The sequence below is a fragment of the Poromitra crassiceps genome, assembly GCF_964638095.1.
Source record: "Poromitra crassiceps genome assembly, chromosome: 8".
NCBI classification, from domain to species: Eukaryota; Metazoa; Chordata; class Actinopteri; order Beryciformes; family Melamphaidae; genus Poromitra; species Poromitra crassiceps.
Genome location: NC_139629.1, coordinates 44,755,531 through 44,781,846, shown reverse-complemented (window position 1 = coordinate 44,781,846; position 26,316 = coordinate 44,755,531). Strand labels below are relative to the sequence as shown.

General features: G+C 42.6%; 1 protein-coding gene across 1 annotated transcript in view; it reads right to left on the bottom strand.

The window, feature by feature from the left end:
* Positions 1–16,532, bottom strand: part of espn (espin) — a gene marked incomplete at both ends in the record, with an annotated part of 55,502 nt that extends 38,970 nt beyond the window's left edge. The window contains 2 exons of the mRNA XM_083641255.1: positions 8,604–8,797; positions 16,239–16,532. Coding sequence (XP_083497381.1) covers positions 8,604–8,797; positions 16,239–16,532 — 488 coding nt within the window. The remainder of the gene's footprint in view (positions 1–8,603; positions 8,798–16,238) is intronic.
* Between the last annotated feature and the right edge of the window lie 9,784 nt (positions 16,533–26,316).

Here is a 26,316-nt window from a genome sequence, read left to right as displayed (position 1 = left end):
TCTTTCAGAGACTGCAGCAGGCTCAGTTTTAAAGCCAGAGTGAAGTTTCTGGTATCCTATGAAACTAGGAGACCTAATGAATCGATTTGCACCAACCATGTCATGCTAGTTTGTCAGGAAGATCGCTAAATAACAGTTAGGCTACATTTTGGCGAGGGGGAAAAAAACCTTTACAAAGGGGTCCTCTTTTTCACAGCCTAATGTTAGCAGGTGTGTGTGTGTGTGTGTGTGTGTGTGTGTGTGTGTGTGCCCCTGTTGTAAAATATTCCAATTGTACCCTTCTCAACCTCATGCTGGAATTATGCTGAGGCCAAAAATCTTAATCTGCACTAATTGATTGCATAATCTGCCTCTCTCTCTCTCTCTACCCCCCCCCCCCCCCTCTCTCTCTCTCTACGCCCCCCCCCCCATCTCTCTCTCTCTCTACCCCCCCCCCTCTCTCTCTCTCTCTCTCTCTCTCTACCCCCCCCCCCCCTCTCTCTCTCTCATTCATTCAGCCTTTTGTGTGGCAAGGCTATCGGCGGCGACACAGCGCGTTAGCCTATTGGTTTAGCTTCACTGGGATGGACGGGTTGAACAAAACACTGATTCAGAAGTGACTCGTAAATCCGACAATCGCTATCTGCGAGCAAATCCAACATCTGTGACCGTCCAAATTGTACCACGACAAAACAATGCCAGCCCTAAAGAGCAACACATTGCAGACAGTAGGACACTGTGACATGTTTATGGTGACGCACTCGTCGCTGCTCCTGGCATCACTTCACAGAGCGTAGTAAACCTGTCTGCATGCAGGGTAAGCCATTAGCAGGCCTTCTCTCAAAGACACTGTGTAGCATTTGTAAACACCTTTGATAGGAATATAATAATTATATGATAAATCAATGTTGAGTGCAATGCTGTCTGTGGATGTTGCAAGTAAGGTAAGCCCAATAAAGAGCAGATAGCGGCCAGTTATGGTTACATAACAGTCTGTAAAAGAGGCAATTAAATTCGATTGTCTTTGTGCATTTCATTTTGTGAGGGATAGTTGTTCAGCAGCTATGTTTTTTTGTAAGTTATTTATTCATTTAAAAGGGTTGGAGTTAGAGTTTCCCCTATTATTGAATGCATGTGGTTGGTCACTCTGGCTTAAGGAGCTGCTACAACTAAAATAATTTCATTCAGTATGGTTTTGTCAAGGATACAGTTATGAGGCACGAAATTCGGGTAATATCTTTTTACATGAAAATGGCAAAATATTGACTATCTGTGTCTTGATTGATCAAATCCCAGTGTCAAGTGTGAGGAAGTCTTTCAGTGTCCTAAGGACAGTGTTGCAGTCGAGCCGAGTGCGACTTGAGCCCGAGTCCTGGGCACATTTTCAGGATGCGTGACTCCACTTGGATTTGAGCACTGATGACTCGGACTTGGACTCCCGCATTCATGCATTCGTTTGGAGATGACTTGTTAACTGTTTCCCCCCCTCTTTTTTTTCTTGTTTTTTGTAATAGGCAGCCATAATAATTTGGCATAAGATATTGATCATAATAATAATAATTTGGCATAAGATATTGATCATAATAATAATAATTTGTCATAAGATATTGATCGCTATATTGATACATAAGATATTATATTGATAGATAAGATATTGATCGCTATATTGATACATAAGATATTATATTGATGATGCATAAGATATTATATTGATACAGAAGATATTGATTGCTATATTGATACTGTGACATTATTAAATTTTGTGCAAGGGCAGGCACGCGTGTTCCACTACATGCGGATTCCCGCTCATGTTCAGTAGGCTAACTCTGGACTCGGACTCAGGGAATTGGGACTTGACCTAGACTCTTTAGTGACTTGGGGAGTGGCTCTTCTTCGGTGACTTGGGACTCAAAAACTGGGGACTCTAGACTCGACTTGGACTCGAGATATATAGTGACTTGACTACAACACTGCCTAAAGGCTGTTAAAACATGGAAGGAAACCTGTGGGCTGTCATTCTAGCTTGTCTAAAGTTTTTTCCTCAGTAGCGTATGAACCGTTACCCCTCATCACTCATAATGTTTGTACTGCTATTAGGCCACCTGTCACCATGCTATCCTTGTGATGTCTAAAGTAGAACAATCTCCAAAAAACCCTCCAATTACCTCTTAAAACTTAGCAAGACAACATTTACAGCTTGTAATAAACCCTGAAACAAGAAAGCTATCTCCCCCCGGCACAAAGTTCTATCCTAAACAAAGCCGGCCGGCGGCGACAAAGCAGCCTCTCTATTCAAACGTATTTGTTTTCCTCATTATCTTATCGCCGGTTGGTGCTACTGTGTGTCGCCGTGGAGATGGCGGTAAACAGCGGCGGAGGGCGGGGAGGTGGAGAGGGGTGAATGGAGCGCGGCTATCAGGGAGCTATAGCGTGTCCCTGGGGCTCATTAAATTTTCAGCAGCAGTGCAGCTGTCTGGGGTGCGAGCCCACAGTATTGGGAGGTGGTGCGCAGCCCGAGGTTCACGCCTGGACAAGCTCCTGGTTCCTCCTCAGGTCAACAGAGTGAAAGCAGTTTAACAAACATGGCGGCTGGAAGGCCGTGCAATCAATTAATTACATTTCTATCTCCGTTACTTTATGGCAGCGCTCAGTGACCACTGTTGATAACTGAAGTACACGCCAGCACGCAGAGAACATCCATCACATGCTCAACAGTTATCTATGTAGTTTGCATTTTGATTCTTTGATAACTGTGACAGGTGTTGCTATCAATATTGCTGAACTGAAAATCAATAGCAATATCCAGTGCCAATAGCCTTGCTTATTTAATGCTACTCAGTCGGATCTGCTTTTCCGTCCTGTCTTCACTTTGTGGTTACAGCAGCGTGTCTGTGGAGAGGCGTCCCATCAGCAGCCTTGCTAGTGAAGTGTCCTTGACCAAGACACTGCTCACTCACTGTTAGAAGCTCTGGAGAAGACACTGAACCCTATCTGCTCACTCACTGTTAGAAGCTCTGGAGAACACACTGAACCCTAGCTGCTCACTCACTGTTAGAAGCTCTGGAGAACACACTGAACCCTATCCGTTTACTCACTGTTAGAAGCTCTGGAGAAGACACTGAACCCTAGCTGCTCACTCACTGTTAGAAGCTCTGGAGAAGACACTGAACCCTATCTGTTTACTCACTGTTAGAAGCTCTGGAGAAGACACTGAACCCTATCTGCCCACTGTTAGAAGCTCTGGAGAAGACACTGAACCCTATCTGCCCACTGTTAGAAGCTCTGGAGAAGACACTGAACCCTATCTGTTTACTCACTGTTGGAAGCTCTGGAGAAGACACTGAACCCTATCTGCCCACTGTTAGAAGCTCTGGAGAAGACACTGAACCCTAGCTGCTCACTCACTGTTAGAAGCTCTGGAGAAGACAGTGAACCCTATCTGCTCACTCACTGTTAGAAGCTCTGGAGAAGACACTGAACCCTAGCTGCTCACTCACTGTTAGAAGCTCTGGAGAAGACACTGAACCCTATCTGCTCACTCACTGTTAGAAGCTCTGGAGAAGACAGTGAACCCTATCTGCTCACTCACTGTTAGAAGCTCTGGAGAAGACACTGAACCCTAGCTGCTCACTCACTGTTAGAAGCTCTGGAGAAGACACTGAACCCTATCTGCTCACTCACTGTTAGAAGCTCTGGAGAAGACACTGAACCCTATCTGTTTACTCACTGTTAGAAGCTCTGGAGAAGACACTGAACCCTATCTGCTCACTCACTGTTAGAAGCTCTGGAGAAGACACTGAACCCCATCTGTTTACTCACTGTTAGAAGCTCTGGAGAAGACACTGAACCCTATCTGTTTACTCACTGTTAGAAGCTCTGGAGAAGACACTGAACCCTAGCTGCTCACTTACTGTTAGAAGCTCTGGAGAACACACTGAACCCTATCTGTTTACTCACTGTTAGAAGCTCTGGAGAAGACACTGAACCCTATCTGCTCACTCACTGTTAGAAGCTCTGGAGAAGACACTGAACCCTATCCGTTTACTCACTGTTAGAAGCTCTGGAGAAGACACTGAACCCTATCTGCCCACTCACTGTTAGAAGCTCTGGAGAAGACACTGAACCCTATCTGTTTACTCACTGTTAGAAGCTCTGGAGAAGACACTGAACCCTAGCTGCTCACTCACTGTTAGAAGCTCTGGAGAAGACACTGAACCCTATCCGTTTACTCACTGTTAGAAGCTCTGGAGAAGACACTGAACCCTAGCTGCTCACTCACTGTTAGAAGCTCTGGAGAAGACACTGAACCCTATCTGCTCACTCACTGTTAGAAGCTCTGGAGAAGACACTGAACCCTATCTGCTCACTCACTGTTAGAAGCTCTGGAGAAGACACTGAACCCTATCCGTTTACTCACTGTTAGAAGCTCTGGAGAAGACACTGAACCCTAGCTGCTCACTTACTGTTAGAAGCTCTGGAGAAGACACTGAACCCTATCTGTTTACTCACTGTTAGAAGCTCTGGAGAAGACACTGAACCCTAGCTGCTCACTCACTGTTAGAAGCTCTGGAGAAGACACTGAACCCTATCCGTTTACTCACTGTTAGAAGCTCTGGAGAAGACACTGAACCCTATCTGCTCACTCACTGTTAGAAGCTCTGGAGAAGACACTGAACCCTATCTGTTTACTCACTGTTAGAAGCTCTGGAGAAGACACTGAACCCTATCTGCTCACTCACTGTTAGAAGCTCTGGAGAAGACACTGAACCCTATCTGTTTACTCACTGTTAGAAGCTCTGGAGAAGACACTCAACCCTATCTGTTTACTCACTGTTAGAAGCTCTGGAGAAGACACTGAACCCTATCTGCTCACTCACTGTTAGAAGCTCTGGAGAAGACACTGAACCCTATCTGTTTACTCACTGTTAGAAGCTCTGGAGAAGACACTCAACCCTATCTGTTTACTCACTGTTAGAAGCTCTGGAGAAGACGGGCCTAGCTACAGAAGCACCCACAACCTCTGATTGAATCTGCCTCGAAACCTTCATTATATTTTAAATTTGTTAATGGGGATCAGCTCAGCTAGCTGGGCAAATCAGCTAGGATTTGGGGATTTCAGCTCGCAGCTTTTTCACCAGAAATAACGTCATTTCCCAGACTCTGGGAAGGAAACAGCTATAGTGAATGATTCAAACAAGATGTCTCTAGAAAGATAAGAAGTTTGACTTGTGGTTTCAGCCATTAAACCGGGTGGAAACAGCACGTGATCATTTGTAGCAGCAGTTGAAACAGAATTTCGCTCTCTCGTCGGTGCTACCTACGACCTGTCACTCATTCAATTTCAACCCGCCTTCAAAAACCAGCAGTGGCTGTGAACTGGCACAGACTCACTTATGCAGTATGCGGAGCGCAACGATTCAGCGTAATGTTCAAGTCTGGGGAGAGACTAGGTAATACGTGAAAATGACCAGGCTGTTTACTGATGACTCTGCAATGCAGACTCTGCATCAGACATTAACCAGTCCTCAACCTGTCAGCACTGCTGATGCCTGCTGGAGCACGGCACCTGAATGCCCTCTCTGTGTCCATGATGCCTCTCTGTGTCCATGCCGATCATATGGGCCATATGGCCAGGTGTTATCTATATTGGGCATGATGGACCTCTGACAGCACTGATTAGCAATGACATGATCATCATCTAGGGGTAATCATCACTCTCACACGCAAGCTCAGGCGCCTACGAGCACACGCGCGCGCCGCACACACACACCTTATTTTGGTTACACATAAAGCAGTCTGTCACCCACAAACTCTCAAGCACTAGTCTCTCAATTCGCAATCCGCAATTTACAAATGCTCCTGACAACTATTGAGTCCGCAACTTGGGTGTCATCCTTGACTCCACCCTCTCCTTTCACTCACACATAAAAGCTATCACCAAATCCACCTTCTACCACCTCAAAAACAGCTCCAGACCTCGGCCATTACTTTCAGACTCTGTAGCTGAGACCCTCACGCTCGCCTTCATCACCTCCCATCTGGATTACTGCAATGGAGTCCTGTTCGGGGTACCCAGCAAAGCCCTGGACAGGCTCCAATATGTGCAGAACTCAGCTGCCAGGGTTCTTACCTGCACCAAGCCCTGGCAGCACATCACCCCCACCCTCATCCATTGACCCTCCACTGGTTCCGGTCAAGTCCCGCATCACTTACAAAATCCTGCTCCTCACGTACAAATCCCTCCCTGCACTTTGCCCCCCAGTACCTATCCAACCTCCTCCACTCTTAAGCTTGAATTATGCTCACCCTGCCGTGAAGGGCGCGTGGGTGGAGCGCGGGCCGGGCGCGTCAAATGACGTAAATTTGTTGGGCGTGGTTATTCGCTAGCTCCGTCGGGCGCTCGCCTTGTGCATGATTTTTTTTCTAACAGCGCGAGCAGCGCACGGCTTCTCTCCAAACATGGCCGCTTTCAAGCCACTGAGCCCTGAACACTGAGCTGTGTTTTCGCCACATTTCTTGACCCATGTGGTAGGCTATAAACTTTGATTTGCAACTGTTTGTTTTTAGTCATTTCACCAAGTAAATGTGTTGTGTTGAGAGCATTGAGAGAGATTAAAAGCATCACAGAGTAGGCAATCAGGGCTGAGAAGTAAAACGGCTATTCAGTAAAAACAAGTTTGGTGATTCCTTTATGTGCTGATGTGGGGTCGTTTGAGAGTGAAAGCGCACTGAGTACTGCACATAATAGCGTTTCATTGCGACTTTTCCACGGGCTGTTCTCACTATTTTACCATTGTACAATACATGCTGATCACTTTCTGAGTATAATGGCATCAACCCCAGCGCGGGGTCTGCACGGAGACTTGCGGGGCCCCACCCCCAACGAGCTTGGTCGAGTATAATTCAGCCTTAACACCCCGTCCCGGAATCTGAGGTCTTCAGACACTGGTCTCCTCTCCATCCCCCACACCCACCTGCAAACCAGAGCATTCAGTGTGGCGTCCCCCACCTTCTGGAACTCTCTGCCAGATCTGCAATGCCCCCCATCCTTGGACACTTTCAAGAACAAGTATCGAGGAACTCACAGTACACACATCCACTTAACACGTAACTTAACACTTAACTTCCACTTAACACTTAACTTTACACTGAACATGTGCAGAGCCAAACTGCAAGAGCAGAGATTCAAATGAGAAAGAAGGGCTCGCGCGACACAGATTTCCTTCTGCTTTCATGGACAACATTTAATAGACAAAGGGTTTTGATTCAGATCTTCGTCATGTGTGAAGTCCATGCATTTCAGGAAGTGTATGTAATATAAACAACTTCCGCTGTCCAAATTTGAATGGTCTGACCTTCTGAAGTACAGACTGAAGATAGACTGGCTACTACTCAAGCACACACACACACACACACACACACACACACACACACACACACACACAAGATTCCTTCCTTGGCCCCAGCGCAGTATGTAAATCCTCCCTAAGCCCTGCCTTTGTATAAACAACCAAACCAACCAACCATAAACGCCAAACTATTGACCAAACCTCTGGCTGCCGTGTTCCTCTAACATTCAATTCAATTCAATTCATTGTTGTCCACAATGTGGAAATTTGTCTTCGGCTTCACAGGTTTGCTTGCACACATGAAAAGTACAGTACACACACACAGCACACAACACAACATGAATTGCTTTGGAAAGCTTATTAAGAAGCTCCTGGAAAGAAGACAGAAGCAGTGACTGGTTGACCTTGAAGATCTCAGATCTGACACCTCAGCTAACAATGTCAGACTTCTAAAGTGGCAGCAATCTGAAATCTGAATCTTCCAATCCAGACCAGCCGATCCACAGCAGCCCGTTTCAGTTACAGATAAATAGGAAAACAGACTAGTGCTGAAGTTAAAGCAGTCATATAACCGAAAGGCTCGTTTAAAATCGAATCATTTGGGCTGGTGTCCTTATGGTGTCCTAAGGGCAGATAAGCTCACAGAAAGTGAAAAGTGTGGATTTCAGTGGCAACCATGAGAGCAGTCGTTTGGCTATCTGCTTCAGGCACAATGAGGAAAACACTGGTGTTATGCAACGACGGGGAAACTAAGAATGTTTAGATTTGTATCATACAGTATGCAGTATAAATAAACTTATTGGGATAGACATATTCTAACGTTATCATAAATCGTAAAAATGGGACTGCAACAAAATCAGCTTTATTTTATAGAATTCTAAAGTTCAATTAGTCAAAATACCAAAAGAAAATCATCAATCAAATCAGATGGAAAACACACAGAGAGGCTATAGATTTGAGCAGTGATAATAACATTTAAACATTACATCATACAGTACTACATTTGAATAAGGTATGTGCGGTAAATTTCATTAGCAGATACATTCCCTGGGCGAATGGGTATCAAATCTTACACCAACCACAGCTAGCCCTATTTGCCTGCCTGTATCACCTCCCTTTCCTCCCAATGTCAATACAAATAAACTACTGTACCAAAGGACAATGGCGTGCGTGGTGAACATGTATTAGCGTCCCTAGAATCCTTCCCAAATGAAGAGAGTGGACTGTAGCCTGTTGGAAGGAGAAAAGCATCGTGTTGTGTTGGTGTGCTCTTACTTTGGGCTGTGACCCAGCAGCAGGCGGAGGGAGGGCAGGTCTCCCTTGGCAGCAGCGTAGTGAACAGGGAGGGCGCCCGTGTCCGTGGAGGCCCCGGGGTCCACGTCCCCGCCCTTCAGGAGCCAGTCGGTGACCTCGTGGTGACTGAAGCGGGACGCCAGGTGGAGAACGGTGGCACCGGAACTGTCCCTGTCCTGGAACAAACATCGGCATCTGGAAGTCAATTTTTTTTCCATTCATTTTTTCCAATTCAGAACTTGGACTATTATCCATAATGCTTTAACAAAGAATGTGACACTACTATATTATGTTACTGCAGAATCTATCTAGCCTGGTGAAACCCCTCCTGATAACGTGATCTCAAATTCTCTTTCACTCTATGTATCAGTCTGAATTTACAGCCGCTGATCACATCGATTTCAGTGGGCGGGAGTATTTGCCTGCCCTTGACAGAGAACTCCTTCAGCCAATCAGCGTCATCAAATCTGATCTAAATCCATTCCAAAGAATTTGCGAAAACGTCTTTTCCGCCGAGAAACTCTGCTGGTGGTGCACACTCTTGTTCTTGTTTAATAGTTATCGAGTCTATTTCTGCAATAACTGCACTCATGGCTATGTTTACTCTACTAATATTAACGTTACCGTTCCTTGCTTCGGGAAACGGCATTAACATTTTGCCAGCAGCGTCCCCGATTGGCCAGTTACGTAGTCGTCAACCACGGCGCAAGTCCCTGATTGGTTACATTCTAACTTCTGGAAATCACTGGGGGGTGGGTGGAAGTCCAGACGGATGCATGGAGCGAAACAGAATGCTAGTTCACATGATCAACATGCCTTTAACCAGGCTAGAAGCTATCAGTCAATCTACTTCCGACTTCATTAAGAATGTAGGTTTTTGTCCTGCTTTTATTCCTGAGTTCCATGTGAAATACAACACGAGTAGCCACAAGTTTGAATGAGTTCCCAATTCCCATCAATCGGAGCCGTCACAGTTGCCATAGAAACGTTACCTTTGGCAAAGTTGCCCATGGTCAGTAGCCAGAGCACAAGGAAGTAACGTTAGCCAACTAGGAACCTGTGTCAGTGATTGGTGCTGCTAGCAATGCCTTTACCGACAGGCATGATTCTTAGGGATGAGAAGAAGAGCATCAAATGAAAATCATTACAAAGCCATAATCACTACAGTACGCAGTATATTATTCTCTTGTAGCACAGATGAAAATGAGGGAAACAGAATCAATGACATCACTTGCAGTGCAGTACGGGAGGAATAATTTGTTCGGAAAACCACTGCAGCTGGTCGATTTGGTTCAAAGATTAAAACTCTTTTATATTTGAATTATGGAGGAAATTAACCTGGTCCTTATAGCTGACTGTGTCCCGGCTTGTTTGAGACAAGATTAGCGCTTTCAGACAGACACGGTTCTGGTTCTGGCTCCGGCTCCGTTCTGGAGTCTCAGAACCTTGGTGCTTTCTGGCGAACCAGCCCGTGTTCACACCAGTTTAAGCGGAACCAAAGTGGGAGGACATTATTCGGTAGTCCTTCTTCAGTTTATTTTTTATTTTTTTAAGTTTATTAATTATTTGGTCTGGCGTTCGAGTGAACCCAGCCTTGGCCCTCTCTTCTGCAAGTTCGGCATATGACTTGCTCTTTCTTGTACTGCTTTCTAGCTTTTCTTGAGATTCGGTAGATGCCCAAATCGCCACTAAACATTTGGTTTCCTCAGGAGACCACTGCAAATTATTTTTCTCTGTGTTGTCACTGCCTTCTTCTCCTTCCTGCTCGTTTTCACAGCCTAGAATGAGACACGCCCACTGATGATGTCACGGTTCCCAAGGAAAACCAACTATTTTTTGGTTCCGCTGAGAACCAACTTTTCAGGTTCCGAACCAATTATTTTTTCGGTCTGAACGCGCCGGCCAGTTCAGATTACGGTTCTGGAACCGGAACCGGCACGGAGCCCTGCCGGTGTGAAAGCCCTACCAGTGTGTCCACTCACACAACACTAAACTTAGTGAGTTTCACACTATTGATGACTGCACCCAAAGTAACGAGTGATCTGATCTGCAAACCAATGTATCCAGAAAAGGGGAGATGGTCACATTATCTAAAGGTTGGAAGCACCAAAACGAGTTATGACCACGTTACTGATCAAAAGAAGATAATGCCGAAAGATAGACATATAGCTTTTCGCAAGGTTGTTGTCATCCTACTCTTACTCAAACAGGGACTTTGAAATAGAGATGTAACGGTATGAAAATTTCACATCATGATTATCGTGACCAAAATTATCGCGGTTATCGTATTATCACGGTATTCATAAAGAATTGCTGAAAATGTTCAAAAACTACTGAACTACTTACATCCCTACTTTGAAACTCTCAGTTAAGCCTTCAAACAACACAGCGGCTAAATGTGCAGTGGCGAGGCGGTGGAGCATATGAACCGACGACACACACACACACACACACACACACACACACACACACACACACAGACCACCCATCAAATAGATTGCATTGCTATAGTGGTAACTGAGAGTCTGTTATCAGCTGGTCGGTCGGTGGCGTGGTCACGTCACGGTGGGTGCACTCTTCTATCAGGCACTCAGTCCTTCAAAGTGATTGGGACAATAAATAGTAGAAGAAAGAGCTCTTATTACTCCAAGCTTCAAATTTAGAATCACAGACGACACGAGTGCAGATAGAGTGCCTGATTGGTTCTTGGTGAGGATGTTGACACATGTTGTACTACATCCTCTTTGAGTTGAGCTCATATTTTTTTACACTAATCCCATAGAGACAGTCGGCATGTGTGGGAACGCCCACAAAATGTTAAACGGCTGGCGCACGAGTGGGGTAAAACCACCCATATATATCTCATGGGCTGACTCACCAAAAGACGGTGCTGCGGCTCTAAACTACAGGTTTGGGGGTTCTAGAGCAGAACACAAGACGCCTGCTCAGATGTGCGTTTACTGCGGTGGTTAAATCCCCAATCGTGTCTGCCTGGGCTGGGCTATCAGCTAAATTCTAACTTTGCCGAATGGATAGAATGGGGGTTTTTACCCCACCCTGACCACGCCCCCAGCCAGGCTGAGCCAGCTAAACCAGCGTCTATGACGAGACGTGGCCTCAACCTATGGTAGCCCTACTAAAATGGGTAAACTGGACCACAATGCTATAGGCCTTCTGTGGAATTATTAACCGTTCAGGGGGGCGACAACTGCTTAGAAATACATGCAGAGAGGCAACGATTCATGGAATAAAAGCTGATCTAATAGACGTGTACTCTTGGGTGCTTTGCTGTACTTTTGGTAGTATATTCTGTGCAACTTTCTGAAGGTTTGTGGTACTTTGGGGACTTTGTGGTAAAGTTAATGTCATACTGGGATTTACTTTGGGGAACACTTTGTAGTCCTTTGTAAGCTTTTAGTAGGAGCCCTTCAAAGTGCCTGCTGTATTCCTTACCTGGGCCATCAATAAATACAGTGTGTGAATACTTCCTGCTTTTCAACCAGCAGCAGCATGGGACTGAAGTAACTGAATGAGAAGAGCCCATCAGCCTAAATCAGCATGTAAATCTCTCATCACAGTACCCCCCCCCCCCCCCACCCCCATCATGCTAAATGCAACTGTTATTGTGCATTTATGTTCTTCATGGGCTAGATGGTTTAAACTTAAGCAAATCTTTCTGCATACTTAATTTAATATGAGGCAGTGCAACATAGTAACTGACTGTTGTCAAAAGCTCACACGTTTCCAAGGGGTGCAAAGTTTTAACATTTCCAATCCACCGGGTGATCAGCTTGGAAAATAATTGAAACCAGCCAAATCATTGTTACTCTAAAGTGAGAACTATCACACAAGCAACTAGATTTAGTGTGGTGACGACGTTTTACCTGATTTCCTCAGGAACAGCAGTCTCAAGTCTTTATGAATGACCCTTGAATATGGTCAAATTATCATGTTTTGGAATCTGGTGTTATGAATCAACTGTCATCATAATCATCATCGTGTGCGTATGCAAGGGTATGCTCCCTCTCAAGATGATTCATCAAAATGGCAACAAAAGTTGTAATAATGTCAGGCTCATCTGATTTGTAGCATATTTTCTTTGAAAGGCAGCTGTGTGTGTCACGTGTGTGTGTGTGTGTGTGTGTGTGTGTGTGTGTGTGTGTGTGTGTGTGTGTGTGTGTGTGTGTGTGTGTCTGTGTGTCCCACTTATAAGGTCACTACACTACCAACAGGTCTGATAAACTCAACCTGTTGTAGGTGAGATGAATATGGATTATGGTTCATGGTTGAAGAAGTTATTGGAGAAACTTTCATTCAAGGATTTGCTGACTAGAGGGCAGTGAATGAATGAATGAATGATACATGTACTGTATATGTTAGACCGACTGGGACATGTTTAAAGATTCCTCCGATGACATAAACGAGCTGACTGATGTTGTGAGCAGTTGGGTTTCTTATTGTGAAAATTGTATTATTCCTGACAAATTAGTGAAAGCCTATCCCAATGGTAAGCCGTGGGTCTCAAAGTCTCTTAAAAAGCTTCTGTATATGAAGAAAAAAATCTTTAGAGAAGGGAATAGGCTAGATCTATATAATCTACAGAAAGAAATTAAACGTGAAATTAGGTCCTGTAAGCTGAAATACAAAGATAAAATTGAGTCTCAGCTCAGAATGAATAATCTAGGCTCTGCCTGGGACAGCTTGAAAACGATCACGGGGACCAAAGAATCAGGTAGAAAAAAAGTTCAGCTCAAGGAATACAATTCAGACGCTGAGCTGGCTCAATGCCTTAATGATTTTTATGTTCGTTTTGATGTTCATGATTTTAACAATAAGCACTCCGAGATCAGAAACAATCTCCAGCTGGCTCCACCGTTGAATCCTTTTTTTGATGAACACGATGTAATCTGTGGCTTTAAAAAGTGCAAGCCCAGGAAAAGTCCTGGCCCCGATGGACTTAGCGGTCGCCTACTAAAAACATGTGCTGACCAGCTTGGTCCTATTTTTAGTTTCATTTTTAATTTGTCTCTCTCTCAGCAGAAGGTGCCATCCCTATGGAAACAATCCATAGTGGTGCCCGTGGCTAAAATAATCAGTCCCAAAAGCTTGAACGACTTCCGGCCTGTTGCTTTAACCTCTCTGGTTATGAAGCAATTTGAAAAGCTAGTTAAAGCAGAGCTCCTAGCAAAAACTGAGCACATGCTCGACCCCTTTCAGTTTGCGTATAGAGCACAGAGAGGTGTACAAGACGCCACAGCTACCCTACTCAACCTTGTCTGTAAGCACTTAGAAGGCAGTGGGAACCACGCCAGGCTGCTTTTTGTGGATTTTTCTTCAGCGTTCAACACGATCCAGCCTCACATTTTAGTTGAGAAACTTGTACGCCTTTTTTGTTTAGACGCAGGTCTTGTTGGATGGATCTTGGACTTCCTTACAAATAGATCACAACAAGTAAAAGTAAACGGAACTCTGTCCAGCTTCTTAACATCCTCGACCGGCTCACCACAAGGGTGTGTTTTGTCTGCCTTCTTGTATATTCTGTATACAAATGACTGTTTTAGCCGTCATGCCGACAGATTCATCATCAAGTACGCTGATGACTCTATTATTGTCAGCCTGCTTGATGGGGATGAGGTCGGTCATGGCCAGGTTTTAAATGATTTTCTGTCCTGGTGTGAAGAAGCCTTCCTCCAACTTAACGTCTCAAAGACTAAAGAGATCTGTGTTGATTTTAGACGATCCTCCCCAGTTCCCCAGAACAGTGTTGTCCATGGGCAACCAGTAGACTTGGTGACCAATTATAAATATCTTGGCACTATTTTTGACAGCAAGTTGAAGTTCGATCTAAACTGTGAAATGCTGTGCAAAAAAGGTCAACAACGTCTCTTTTGCCTAAGGAAGCTTGCTAGATTCCAGGTTGACAGGACTCTGATGAAACTATTTTATTGTGCCTATATCGAGTCTGTAATCTCTTTCTCTATTATCTGTTGGTATGGAAACCTTGGTATTCAAGGGAGGAACTCTCTCGGGAGGATCGTGAGAGCGGCATCAAAAATAGCCGGAGTAAATTTTAGTAGCCTGGACCACATTTTTAACAAACAGGTGCTTAAAAAGGCCATGTCCATTCGCATGGACGATACTCATCCTCTCTGTTCAGAGTATGTGCTGCTCCCTTCGGGCCTTCGGCTAAAGGTTCCGAGGGCTACGAGAAACAGATATAAACTGTCCTTCGTTCCTGTTTCCATAACAGCTTTAAATGCTGCTGAGAGGAGGAGATAGTGCACTCTCTCTCTCTCTCTCTCTCTCTGTCTCGCTCTCTTTTCTCTGTCTCTCGTGCAGCTTAAACGCTGCTGGGCGGAGGAGATGATGCACTCTCTCTCCTTGTCTCTCTTCTTAGGTAGGTATTGCTGCTATAAATATTCTTTATATATTTTATATTCGAGATATATCTTTATTTATTTTTTACCTACCTATTTATGTGAGCTCAAATAGTCCTGGACTCTTATTACTTTTAAGTTCATGCACGTGTCTCTTACTACTTTTAAGTACATTGTACGTGTCTTTACTACTTTTAAGTACATCGTACAGATCCTTTGAGGTGTGTTTTTATTTTTGTTTTTATTTTATTTTATCCTGTGTTTACTTGATCCTTTTTCTGCTGGAAAACTGCTGCCATGCTCCATGTTTGTTTTAATTTGTTCATGTTCTGTTTTTTCATGTATTCGCTATGCTTTTTATGTCTGCTGCACACAAATTGCCCTTCGGGGACAAATAATAATAAACTTGAATCTTGAATCTTGAATCTGAATCACATAATGGCCTATTACAGGGCTTTTCAAAGTGGGAGACAAGCCTCCTCAGGGGGCGCCACACAGTTTGAAGTGAGGCTCAGTGAATGGCAGTGAAAAAAAATACATTTTAGTTATTACATAAGTTATCAAAAGGTGCACATAGAATAGCCTAAATGTGTGTGATTTCATTAAAGAGATAGTTCAGATATTTGACGTTTGGGGGGATGTTACTATTTTTCCCACTTTGCCAGAGTCAAATGTCTTCAGATAGGCTACACATTTTCTTATGTATTTGGTATAGTCTTGGGCTATCTGGGCTCAATTGTTGAGTGTATATCTATGGGATCAAATAACATAGCCTAATCATCAGCGTCTGAGGGGAGGCCCCCAGTCTCAGACTTTGAAAACCCCTGGCCTATTATCATCATGTGATCCACTGGCAATATGATGGAGGTAGGTTTCTCCCAGACTCCACTCCAGCTACATAGAATTATGTAGGTCCAGACATTGAATTGTTCAGTCATGTTTTTGTAAGTTAATTCTTCATAATGTGTACTACTACATTAGGCACAGTAGGGTAACCCTGCCTTCAAGAGCTGCCCACCTAAAAACACTTTCAATAGACTGGATTTCAGTGGAGGGTTTTTAACTTTAGTATCCCATGATGTAGGCTAGTAAATGCTGTTTCATAGTCCCCTCCTCCCTGACAACGATCACATGTATCGGCTATGGCAGCCATCATGTCAGAAGAAACAACATTATTATTGTCAACTCCTTCAGCTACTAGTCCAGCAACTCTTACATCAAAGCGACGACCACCACTCACCGCAGGTCGACACCCTCCCTGGGTCAGCAGCCACTGCAGACAGGCGAGGTTGCCGGTGGCGGCCGCGTCGTGCGCCGGGCTGGCTCCGTTCTTGGCCAGGCAGTTCCCCGGCAGCCCGGCCTCCTCCACCAGGAACCGCAGGCAGGTGAGCCTCCCGGCCCGGGCGGCGTGGTGGACCGGTGAAGCCCCCAGCACGTCCTTCACGTCGCCGGTCAGCACGTTTTCCGCCAATTGCACTTTGAGGGTTTGCACGTCGCCCTGCCTGGCGGCCAGCAGCGTCCTCTCCACCACCATGGCTGATTGCGTTAAACCCGATTAGTTCACCGTGTAGATGGGGGTCAGCATTGTGGTTCAGTCATCCGGTTAATTTAGGGGCAATGTAAAACTCTCAATCCGCATGAGAGTCTCATGAAAAGCGGTTGGTAAATTCTTCAGCGTGTGCCGTTTTCCCCTCACAATTTTTTTTACCAAAACACATTTTTTACATGTTGAGAAAAATGCGCATAGGCCTATCTTAACCCATAGACCTGATCGAAAACCCGAGCGCCTTTTCAATAGGCTACTAGGCTATCTTTCTCGAGGATGCAGCTCACCTGTGCGCCTGTTTTCTCGCCCGCAGGATGATAAACACCTGTTGCAAATCCATACCGCTACTTTAGTTTGTATTCTTGAGGTAAAAACCAATCGTGTTCGTTTTTCTCCCACATTAGCCTACTGCTGCTGCGTAGCATGTGCTTCAGAGAATATCCCGTAGTGTTTTCCCCTCCTATCGCAGATGGCGACATGGGACTCACCGCTTGTTAAATAATCCATCAGGGGGAGGATAGCTGTTGTTGGGCTCAGGGAATCGGCTCAAAGTTAAAGGGGCAGTAGCTACGAGGAACGAAGCACTTACATCAGAGTGAGAGAGAAAGTTACCAAGTGCACTACTAGGGAGTCAAGTAGCCTCTACGGCCAAATCTACTCATTCAGCAATGGAGCTTTTGAACACACGCCCAGTCTTGTTTGCATCTCCTCGCCCGCATTAATTTTACAGTGAAACCAGCAGCTTAGTCCATCCGTGGAAATCCACCGCCTGCAGCAGACTACAGAGGGCCACCTGGTGGCTCTGGGGAGAAATGCAACTCTGCAAAATAGGTTTTGGTATTTAGATATTTAGGGGAGTAGAGCAATGGCATGACTCTGAGTAGTAGAGGATCAGTGTCGTGCTCAAGGACACTTTGGCAGACCTCGCTCAGGATAGCGTGATTGTTTCTGATGAGCAGAGGTTATGAAATTGTATACAAAAAAATTAAGACTGTCATAAACCTTTTTCATGTTAACTTTTGTTTGTGATTAGCCTATTTTTGATTAGCATGCTTTTTTATGTTGCACTTTGAGATTCACTGTGAATGAAACACGTGGTACAAATAAAATGCATGTTTTATTATTATGAACCTATTATTATTATTATTATTTTATTATTATTATTACTAGTAGTAGTAGTAGTAGTAGTAGAAGTAGCCTAGTAGTAATAGTAGAAGTAGTAGCCTAATAGTAGTAGTAGTAGCCTAGTGTATTATGCTATTATTATTAATACATCGTCTTTGTTATTCTTTCATTTCATTTCAAGTAAAGGTGATTGCCATTATAACCAAAGAAAATCAAAATGTCCAAGCCTACACAAAACATTTTAGAATTTCCTCAGTTAAATCTCTGCAGGCATGTGCTTCCTCACTTTACATTATGCATATCAATTCATTTTATTTAAAATGAACCGCTTCATCCATATGAGTTTAGATAGGCTTATAGTCGTAGGCCTACACGTATCTGAGTTGTCAGGTTGGCCTGTTTGCATGCAGTCGTCTTCCATTAGTAGCATAGAGACCATGGACTGTATGATAGACGTTGATGAATTGCAATACTTGCCATCACCAAACGGTGGCAGGAAAGCATATATCCACAAAGGTGCACCTGTAGAGGTGGTCAGGAGGAGTCTGTTTATTTCGAGTGCATGATTCATAGGCTATTTAATAGCCTATGTCACCTCGTACACTGATTGAAGGACAGTAAAACTATAGGCTACTGAATTCACTAACTATAGGCCCTATAGCCTAAATTAGTTGGGCCATTTCTCAACTTAGAAGGATGTCCACTGCCAAAATAGGCTATATCAATTAGCCTATAACAATAGTAGGCTAGTAACAGCTTCTCGTGTTCATTTATATCCATTCTTTGTTTTCTTGTATTTGCATAGAATAGGCCTACGATTTACGAGATAACAATAACAACAAGCCGCAGCAAAACGCGCCATGTCCGTCTTCCATCACAGCAGTCAGCCACTCACTGTCACTTCACGTCATTTATCGATGTGCTGCAGCGCCTGCGGGTCCGTCCGGGGGGAGGAGGGGGGGGGGGCGACTCGTGCACGGCGCGTGCCTCCGGACCATCTGTTGTACAAGTCCAACTGTCATAGACACCGCGCGCGCGCCATATTAATTCAGGGGAGGGCAGAGAAATTCCCACGAGGGGTCTACAATTCCCATAAGAACTAATCCAGTCTACATTTGAGAAGGGAACTATGCTGTAGGCCTATTAATATAATAATATAGCAGGCCTTATCTGGCTATAGATAGGCATGCTATTATACGAGGAATCAGCGTGATGTCACAACAACAAATCACCGCAATGCGCAAAACACCCGGCCGGAACCGCGGCAGTTAACTATGAGTTGTGCCAAACAAACGTTAATATCTCAAAAACTATAGGCTACATGACATCGCTTATATTTTGAGATTCTCTTGAGTCAAGAGTTTGATGTAGGCTATATGCATGTCAAGTTAAAGTTGTGTGAACTGTCGCAGTTTTTAAAATGTACACCGCACAGCTGGGGCTAGAGTGAGCACTCAAAGCTAGCTCCATAGTCCCATTGCAGTTTCCACCCGGAAACGGGGTTTGTTTAAGAAAATCCTGCTCGGCTGACCCCTCCTATAGGCTATAATAACACTATTAAAGACCACTGGCTCCTACCAGATAGCCTTATAGATTCTTATAGATTGGATAGCTTAGTGAATTTTCGTTATAGTTTCGTTCATTAGCCAATAGCAAACTGAATCCTATTTTTGCCCATAATGTGGATATATAGCCTTTTGGAAATTAACTCTTTATATTTAAGCCTATATTATGACTTTTTTTTGTATCTGTTCATATACCTATCCTAGTATAGCCTTGCTTTGGTCGTGTGAAACCACCGTCATTATGCTATAGGCCCAGGCTTTTTTAATGAGCTATTGATAGGCTATATATATAAATAGAACTATAACAATTTATGCACCTTGCTTCTTTCATTTGTGCAGCAGCGGGCTGTGTATAGGCTATAATTAAATTAATATAGCTTGACAGAGGGTTTAATCATGTGTGGTAACAGGTTATCCGGAGTCTTTTCCCATGGTTCATTTTAGACGCTCCCATAACTTCAGCAATGAGTAAATCCCCATTGAATAGAATAGCAGGAGCTCCTGCCAACGGTTTTCCTATACAGCAGCGGAGCCAAAGCCTGGGAAAGCTGCATGGGATATTTCCTGCACGCGTCAGACGTGCGACAGTTATTCAAATTGGTCGCAATTATTCAGTGCGTGACCTCTATTGTCGTCGCATCTGTTGCTGCAGGCGGGAACATTCAAATCAAAGATCATGTTGCTTGGCACTGCTCGTTCAAAATGTCCATAACCAGAGAAACTCAGATTAGTCCTAAATGCGTTGTAAAAAATGAACAATGTGTGAATTTATTCATAAATTATCAGTGTTCTAAACCAACAAAATTTACACCCGTAACTGTTTTAATCAGACAGCCATACCTCAGAGTTAACCAGAGTCATATCTCAACTGATGAATGGACAAACAACCAACCGTTTTCAACTCAAAAATAAATAACCTTTCAAATCTAAAATACATAAAAGACTTACTGGATAATTTGCTGTGTATATTTGAGACCACATATGAAATAACAACCTATATATTAAGATAAACATTATTCTTATTAGTATTCTTATAAGAGAAACATTATAGCTAGTAGTAGGCATCATCAGTTGAATGTTTGTTGTTTTTTTGTGCCCTGGCCTATGCCCAGTTTAGAAAATAAAAATAATATTCTTTATTCACCATCGAAGGCTTGATAGTTAGCCAGTATAAAAGAAGGCTGTGAAATTCCAGTATAGCCCCGCTGTTGCTGTAGCCTCGCACCCATCTGTCCAACGGCTCAGCTGTTTGGCGCGTGCATGATTGCTCTCGCTTGAGTAAACCTGGGCGCATGCAGGGAGGAGGCCGTCCGTGTTGATTTGAACAATAGCCGAATAAGAAAAGTATATGTCTACCCGAATATAATTTAAGATTGATGCTACTACTAACCGATATAAATAGGCTATAGGCATAATAATGATTATTATTAGCCTAATAAGCTAATGTCAATAACAACAAGAATATAATAATAATAATAATAATAATAATAATAATAATAATAATAATAATAATAATGATGATGATAATAATCGTAATAATAATAATAATAATAATAATAATAATAATAATAATAATAATAATAATAATAATAATAATAGTTGTTTCGGTTATTTATCTGTCACTAAAACCCATTAAAACAATGAAACTGTTGTTCTGCATTGGCTGTTGAGAAACGAGACCAGACAAAAAACTTTATTTAGCAGCGCAGTTTATAAAGAAGACAAACACAAAAAGAGAGAAAAAGGCTTTATTTGATTGTCTCTCTCACCCGTGCAGAAAGTGCCATCTCTCTTTCTTTCCTGCATCCATGCCTATCTTGTTCTCTCACCCTTTTCTCTCTCTCTTTCTTTCTCCCCTTTCTTTTTTTACCTCTTTATTCTCTCGCATCATGCCCCCTTTCTTCTTTCTTTCCTTTTCTTTTTCGGGACATATGTATTATCACATTCATAATCACATTAAGAAAACAGCTGAACGAATTTCTATTTCAAGGTAAGGTTTACAGTTAATGCAATTTTTGATAGCATGCACTGATCAGGTATACAGACAGTCAGACATTCTAACATAGCTTATTTTTTTTAACACTCTTCGTGAATGATAGGCCTATACTGCTGCAATGCGAAATGTGCTCCAAATTCTGTAGGCCCTATTAAAGATTTGAGAAGCTATTCTGATCAAGAGAAATGTGTCTAATTTATTTTCTGGCAACACAGTTTTTTCAATTTTCTGTTTGATAGGCTATAGTAAAACTTTCCTCACTGATCTTCCAGTGAATTGGATTAACCTTTTTCAGACTCAAAAATCATTGAATCATTGAAAAGCCATTAAGTTTCATTTAAGCTTCCTCTTTTTACATTAGCCTTCAAGTTATGAACAAATGTCATCTTGGCTATGTCCATGGTAGTCTATCATTAACATTTTCAAATATTAACAATATATTAATAACATATGATCATGTTATAATCATTAACATGCCAACATTTTTGGGAGATTCGCCATTTGCCATCTTCCCGTTTGTAGACGAGACGAGAAGATGCCCTTCTCTTCTCTGTGCATAGCTCCCGCTAGTTAGCTTAGCACAATGAATGGTAGTCAATGGTACTGCAGCTAGCCACCCCTGTTAACATGAGCAAAAATGTAAAAAAAACAAACAAACAAACAAACAAAAAATCAGCTTCCAAACTGCTCACCTGGCCTAATCCAAGTCTCCAACTCCTGAGATGTAAGTTGACTTGAAAATACATCATTTACCTGCTGAAATTTTCACATAGCTCCACTGCAAAAGTTCTTAACGGAGCACATGGCTACCGTGAAGATTTCCGCTTAAACAGGGTGTAAATCACATATTTTCAAGTGAACTTGGCATCTCAGGGCTTGTGGAAAATTATTCTGCCAGGTAAGCATGTATGGGGTAGGCTAGCCGGTACCATTGACTACCATTCATTGTGCTATGCTAACTGCTCTTTTTACATGCAGAGAAGGGCGTCTATCTTCTCGTCTTACTATCGGGAAGATGGCAAATAGGCAAGTCTCCCAAAACGTTGGCATGTTCCTTTAAACCATTACAATTTAGCAGGAACAATAAATCCATAACTTTTGCTTTTAGCCAAGATTTTAGCGACAATATTTATGTATAGTTTATTCTGACATAAATGGTTCTGACATGTAAAGATCAAACTGACAAAAACAACCATACATTTATGCTAATGATTTTTCTGAAAGTATACAGCCTTTATTGATTTTGTTGATGTTAGTCGTTTGTCTTATGTCACAACGGTCCATAAACTCCTTTTCACTTGAATCACAATCTGAGACGACTTCTTTCATGCACAGTCACCTCCAACTCAACTCAACTCACTCTGCAGACGAGTCTCTCCCACAGCGAGCCGGTCATCCGTGAGCTGCAGTGAGAATGTAGACGGTCAGACTTTCTCACACTCGGCCTCATTAGCGACAGAAAGACACAGGACTGCTAGCCTAATTAAGACAGACGTTTCAACAATGCAGTGGGAAGTCAAAATGTTTGAGCTACACAACGTTGTCGCCGAATCCTTCTTTGGAAATGTTTGTATAGCCTACATAAATAAATAAATAAATAATGTAAATAAAAATAAAATAATAATAATAATAGCCTACTGTGTTTGTGTAAAATATATAACATATGCCTTTAATGACAATGCAACACTGCAAGCTATTGTTTTTGCAACATAACCTTTCAGCATAACCATTTTAAGAACTAATACAAACGTAAACAAAGTCCCATCAAAGTTAACATGCAGTGAAGTAAACGCAAAACTATAAGAAACAGACAGTTTAGCCTATATTAACAGTCAAGTATAACCATATTTCATTCATAGCTGTCAAACATTTGTTCATTATTAGGCTACAAATTGATTTCATTAGGTGTCATTTCGAAGTCCCATTCTGTAAAAATACTCATGAAAGTTTTAAAGTAGAAAAATAACCTACCAGAATATGACTTCGTAGCAGCGCTGCTCATCATTTAAAGCCCAGGATTGCTTGCAGGTTGAAGCTGGTTGACATCTGCAGTTGTATTGAGCGCCCTTTTACAACACGAGGCTGAGGCTCAAATGAGAGACAGGCGTTTTCTCTGTGGGCGGACACCACGAACAGGCCACGCCCTCTTTTCAGCTTGGCTCCAGCCGCATGTCGACAACTGTGATCATAATAAGTGATCTGTTTTGGACCAACAATACAGCAAAACGTAGAATATTAAGAATGTCAGTTGTTGAATTTATTTTTGCTAGATGATAAAAGTGATGCATGCTTGCAGCAGGCTAATTAGACCACACATTCATAACCTGTTTATACTTGCCATTTTCATTAAATAAATCAAAAACTCGCAAATAAATAAATAAACATCTCGCAAATATACAAAAGTAAAGGGTAAAGAAAAAAAAGAAAGTAGGCCTATACCAAATATGAATTGTATTATTTATATATAGGCCTACCAATATTATTTCTAAGCCTTTATTATCATCGATATAGGCCGCTTTTATCATCACAGCGACATTGTGTTGATAGAGAATAACATGTTTTTTGTGATAGACACACCCCACCCCTCAACAAGTCTTAATGATGGTCCCAATATCTCAGTCACTTCAAAATAATTCATCGGAGCAGGAAAGCCATCTGGTGCCATTGTTCTGCTGGCTCGTGCTGTTCTCGTGCCCCTGATAAGACCTCACAATGGATTCAGCCCAAAGCCCCCGAGACATCCATATTCAAAAAACCCGCCAACAAGCCGGCTGTCCAATACCTCGACTGGAGCTGCCATCATGGGGCCACTTTAATCTGCGATATGGGCTCTTTATTAACGAAAATATAAAGAAAACTTATTATTTGTCTTGGAACTTTACAGTGTCATTTGATCATTATTATCCGCATGGCAAAGTATATTATATTGTAGCTATATAGGCTTCTGTTGAGGTGGATGAGTAAAGAGTCTGCTGGAGCTGCATGCAACGATAGCTATTGGTGGAAAATATCTCATGCGACGCTATAGTTTTACCTTGGGCAACTTTGAAAGACCAAAACGCCACCAGATGTGTACCTTGAAGCTTGGGTTTTGGCTTGGGTTGGCTCTTTAGATATTCAAATCCTGTCTGAGCTATCCATCTGATTTATACACAATTAGGAAAATGTTTTCTCCGCCTCTGAATCCACAACGACGCCAGGCTTGATGCTTACTACAGTGTTGTAGACGCTTTAGTTCTATAATGTCATTCTGGAAAATGAATTAACATGAAGAGCAAAACGTCTATAATTAAGTATGATAGAAGCACCCATGCAGTCTCCTCCTATCTTATAAAATCCTTTATGCAGACAATAAATAACCACATTGTGCTTTATTATCCGATTCATCGAGATATATACCATCATTTTGGACGTGTTTTGTATTTATTATAACTGGGTTGGAATATAAATTCACAAGGCTTGGCTAAGGAGCCCACATAGTTCCAATTGATATAATTTGTGTGTCGACTTTGTTCATGACATCCTTCAAACCTTTATTTAATCATTGCATTTTGAGAGAACGGGTCGAGGTGCCGAAATCCAAAGACAATTTGTGACAATAAACTGCAATTTGATATAGCTACGTTTTCCTAAATCTATTTAAACAGCGTTTTCTAGGAAGCAAATAAAATCCCTTGCAAAATTATAACACTTTCACGACTGGGTTATCAATCATTGCATTAAGGATTTTAAATGCACTTCAGTGTTTTCACCGAAATGGATAGCGTTTTGAAATCTTGTAAACCTATAGGCTTATTAAGTGATATATTAAACATTGAAATAGGCTATATGTTAGGCTATAGTAACTTAATTTAATAGAATTTCATTTAGCATGTGAGCCGTGAAGACGCCGAGGCAGATGCGTGCGTGAGGAGGAAAAAGTTTGAAGTCTTCGTCATGCTGTGGCAGATGCTTTAGGAAATGGCGTTGGTTTAGGCGTCGGAAGCTTCTTGGCACATTTTGATAGGTCTAGTATACCTTTTTTGTGTCCCCAGAGGCAAGGAACACCCGCACGCACACCCCCACACACCATGCAGGCACTATGGCATGCATGTCTGCTGTCAGATCACAAACACAACGTTGCACAAATGAAAATGGCAAAGGACACCTGCCTATTTGTCTATAATTTTGCTATTGCATTGCAAATACATTTCCAAAAAGAGGGATTTAGAGACTTGGCTATATGCACATATTCTACAGTTTTGAGAGCACAATGTGTCCTAACCTAAATTATTAGGATTGCTTACATTATATAGCCTACACACAAATGACAATTGAGAATTGATGCAGATTCCAGTGTATTTCAGCGAGGGAGTGAATATTGTGCTTTTCTGCACAAACATGCGTTTTACTTTTAGTATTTGCCATACACACCAACCAGGCACCCTTGGATCTATTAATGTATGGATATTTAGTGAAATGTGTAGCCTATATGCTAAAATGCAACAATATTTTCCACCCCTCCCCTAAGCAACACAAAGAGAAGCCCTACAGCCAACACACGTAAAAACAGTCATCTGTACAAATCCCCAACCTATAGAGAGTCATCAATAAAGGCAGGAAAAGGTAAGTCCACATGACTGATTATTGAAGGGACACACAGGAATCTCGGTTAGCCAAAACAACAAACAAACAAACAAACAAAAAAGACATCCATAAAGGGACAAGACAGTGCCTTTTTTATTCTCCATTCTCTAAACATAATACGGATGATCATAAATACACTCTGTGGTTAGGGAACCACAGAGATTACTACAAATGGATGTGTGATAGGTTAGACAAGCCAGATAAACTCATTTAAATCATTCAGTTAAACACTATCCTCCATGTTGGTGTGATGGCACAGGTGGCTACAGACCCAGAATCCAGCACCACGGACAGCAGTCACCGCTCAAAACACGCTACCAATCTTCAGCACCATGGGCAGTGTTCACCTGACACACAGCCCGACTATCAAACCGGAAGGTCAAGCTGATACTGGAAAAAGTTATTTCGATGAAGAGAGAATCATGTCTTCTCATGAACAGAAATGCTTCGAGTTTGGACT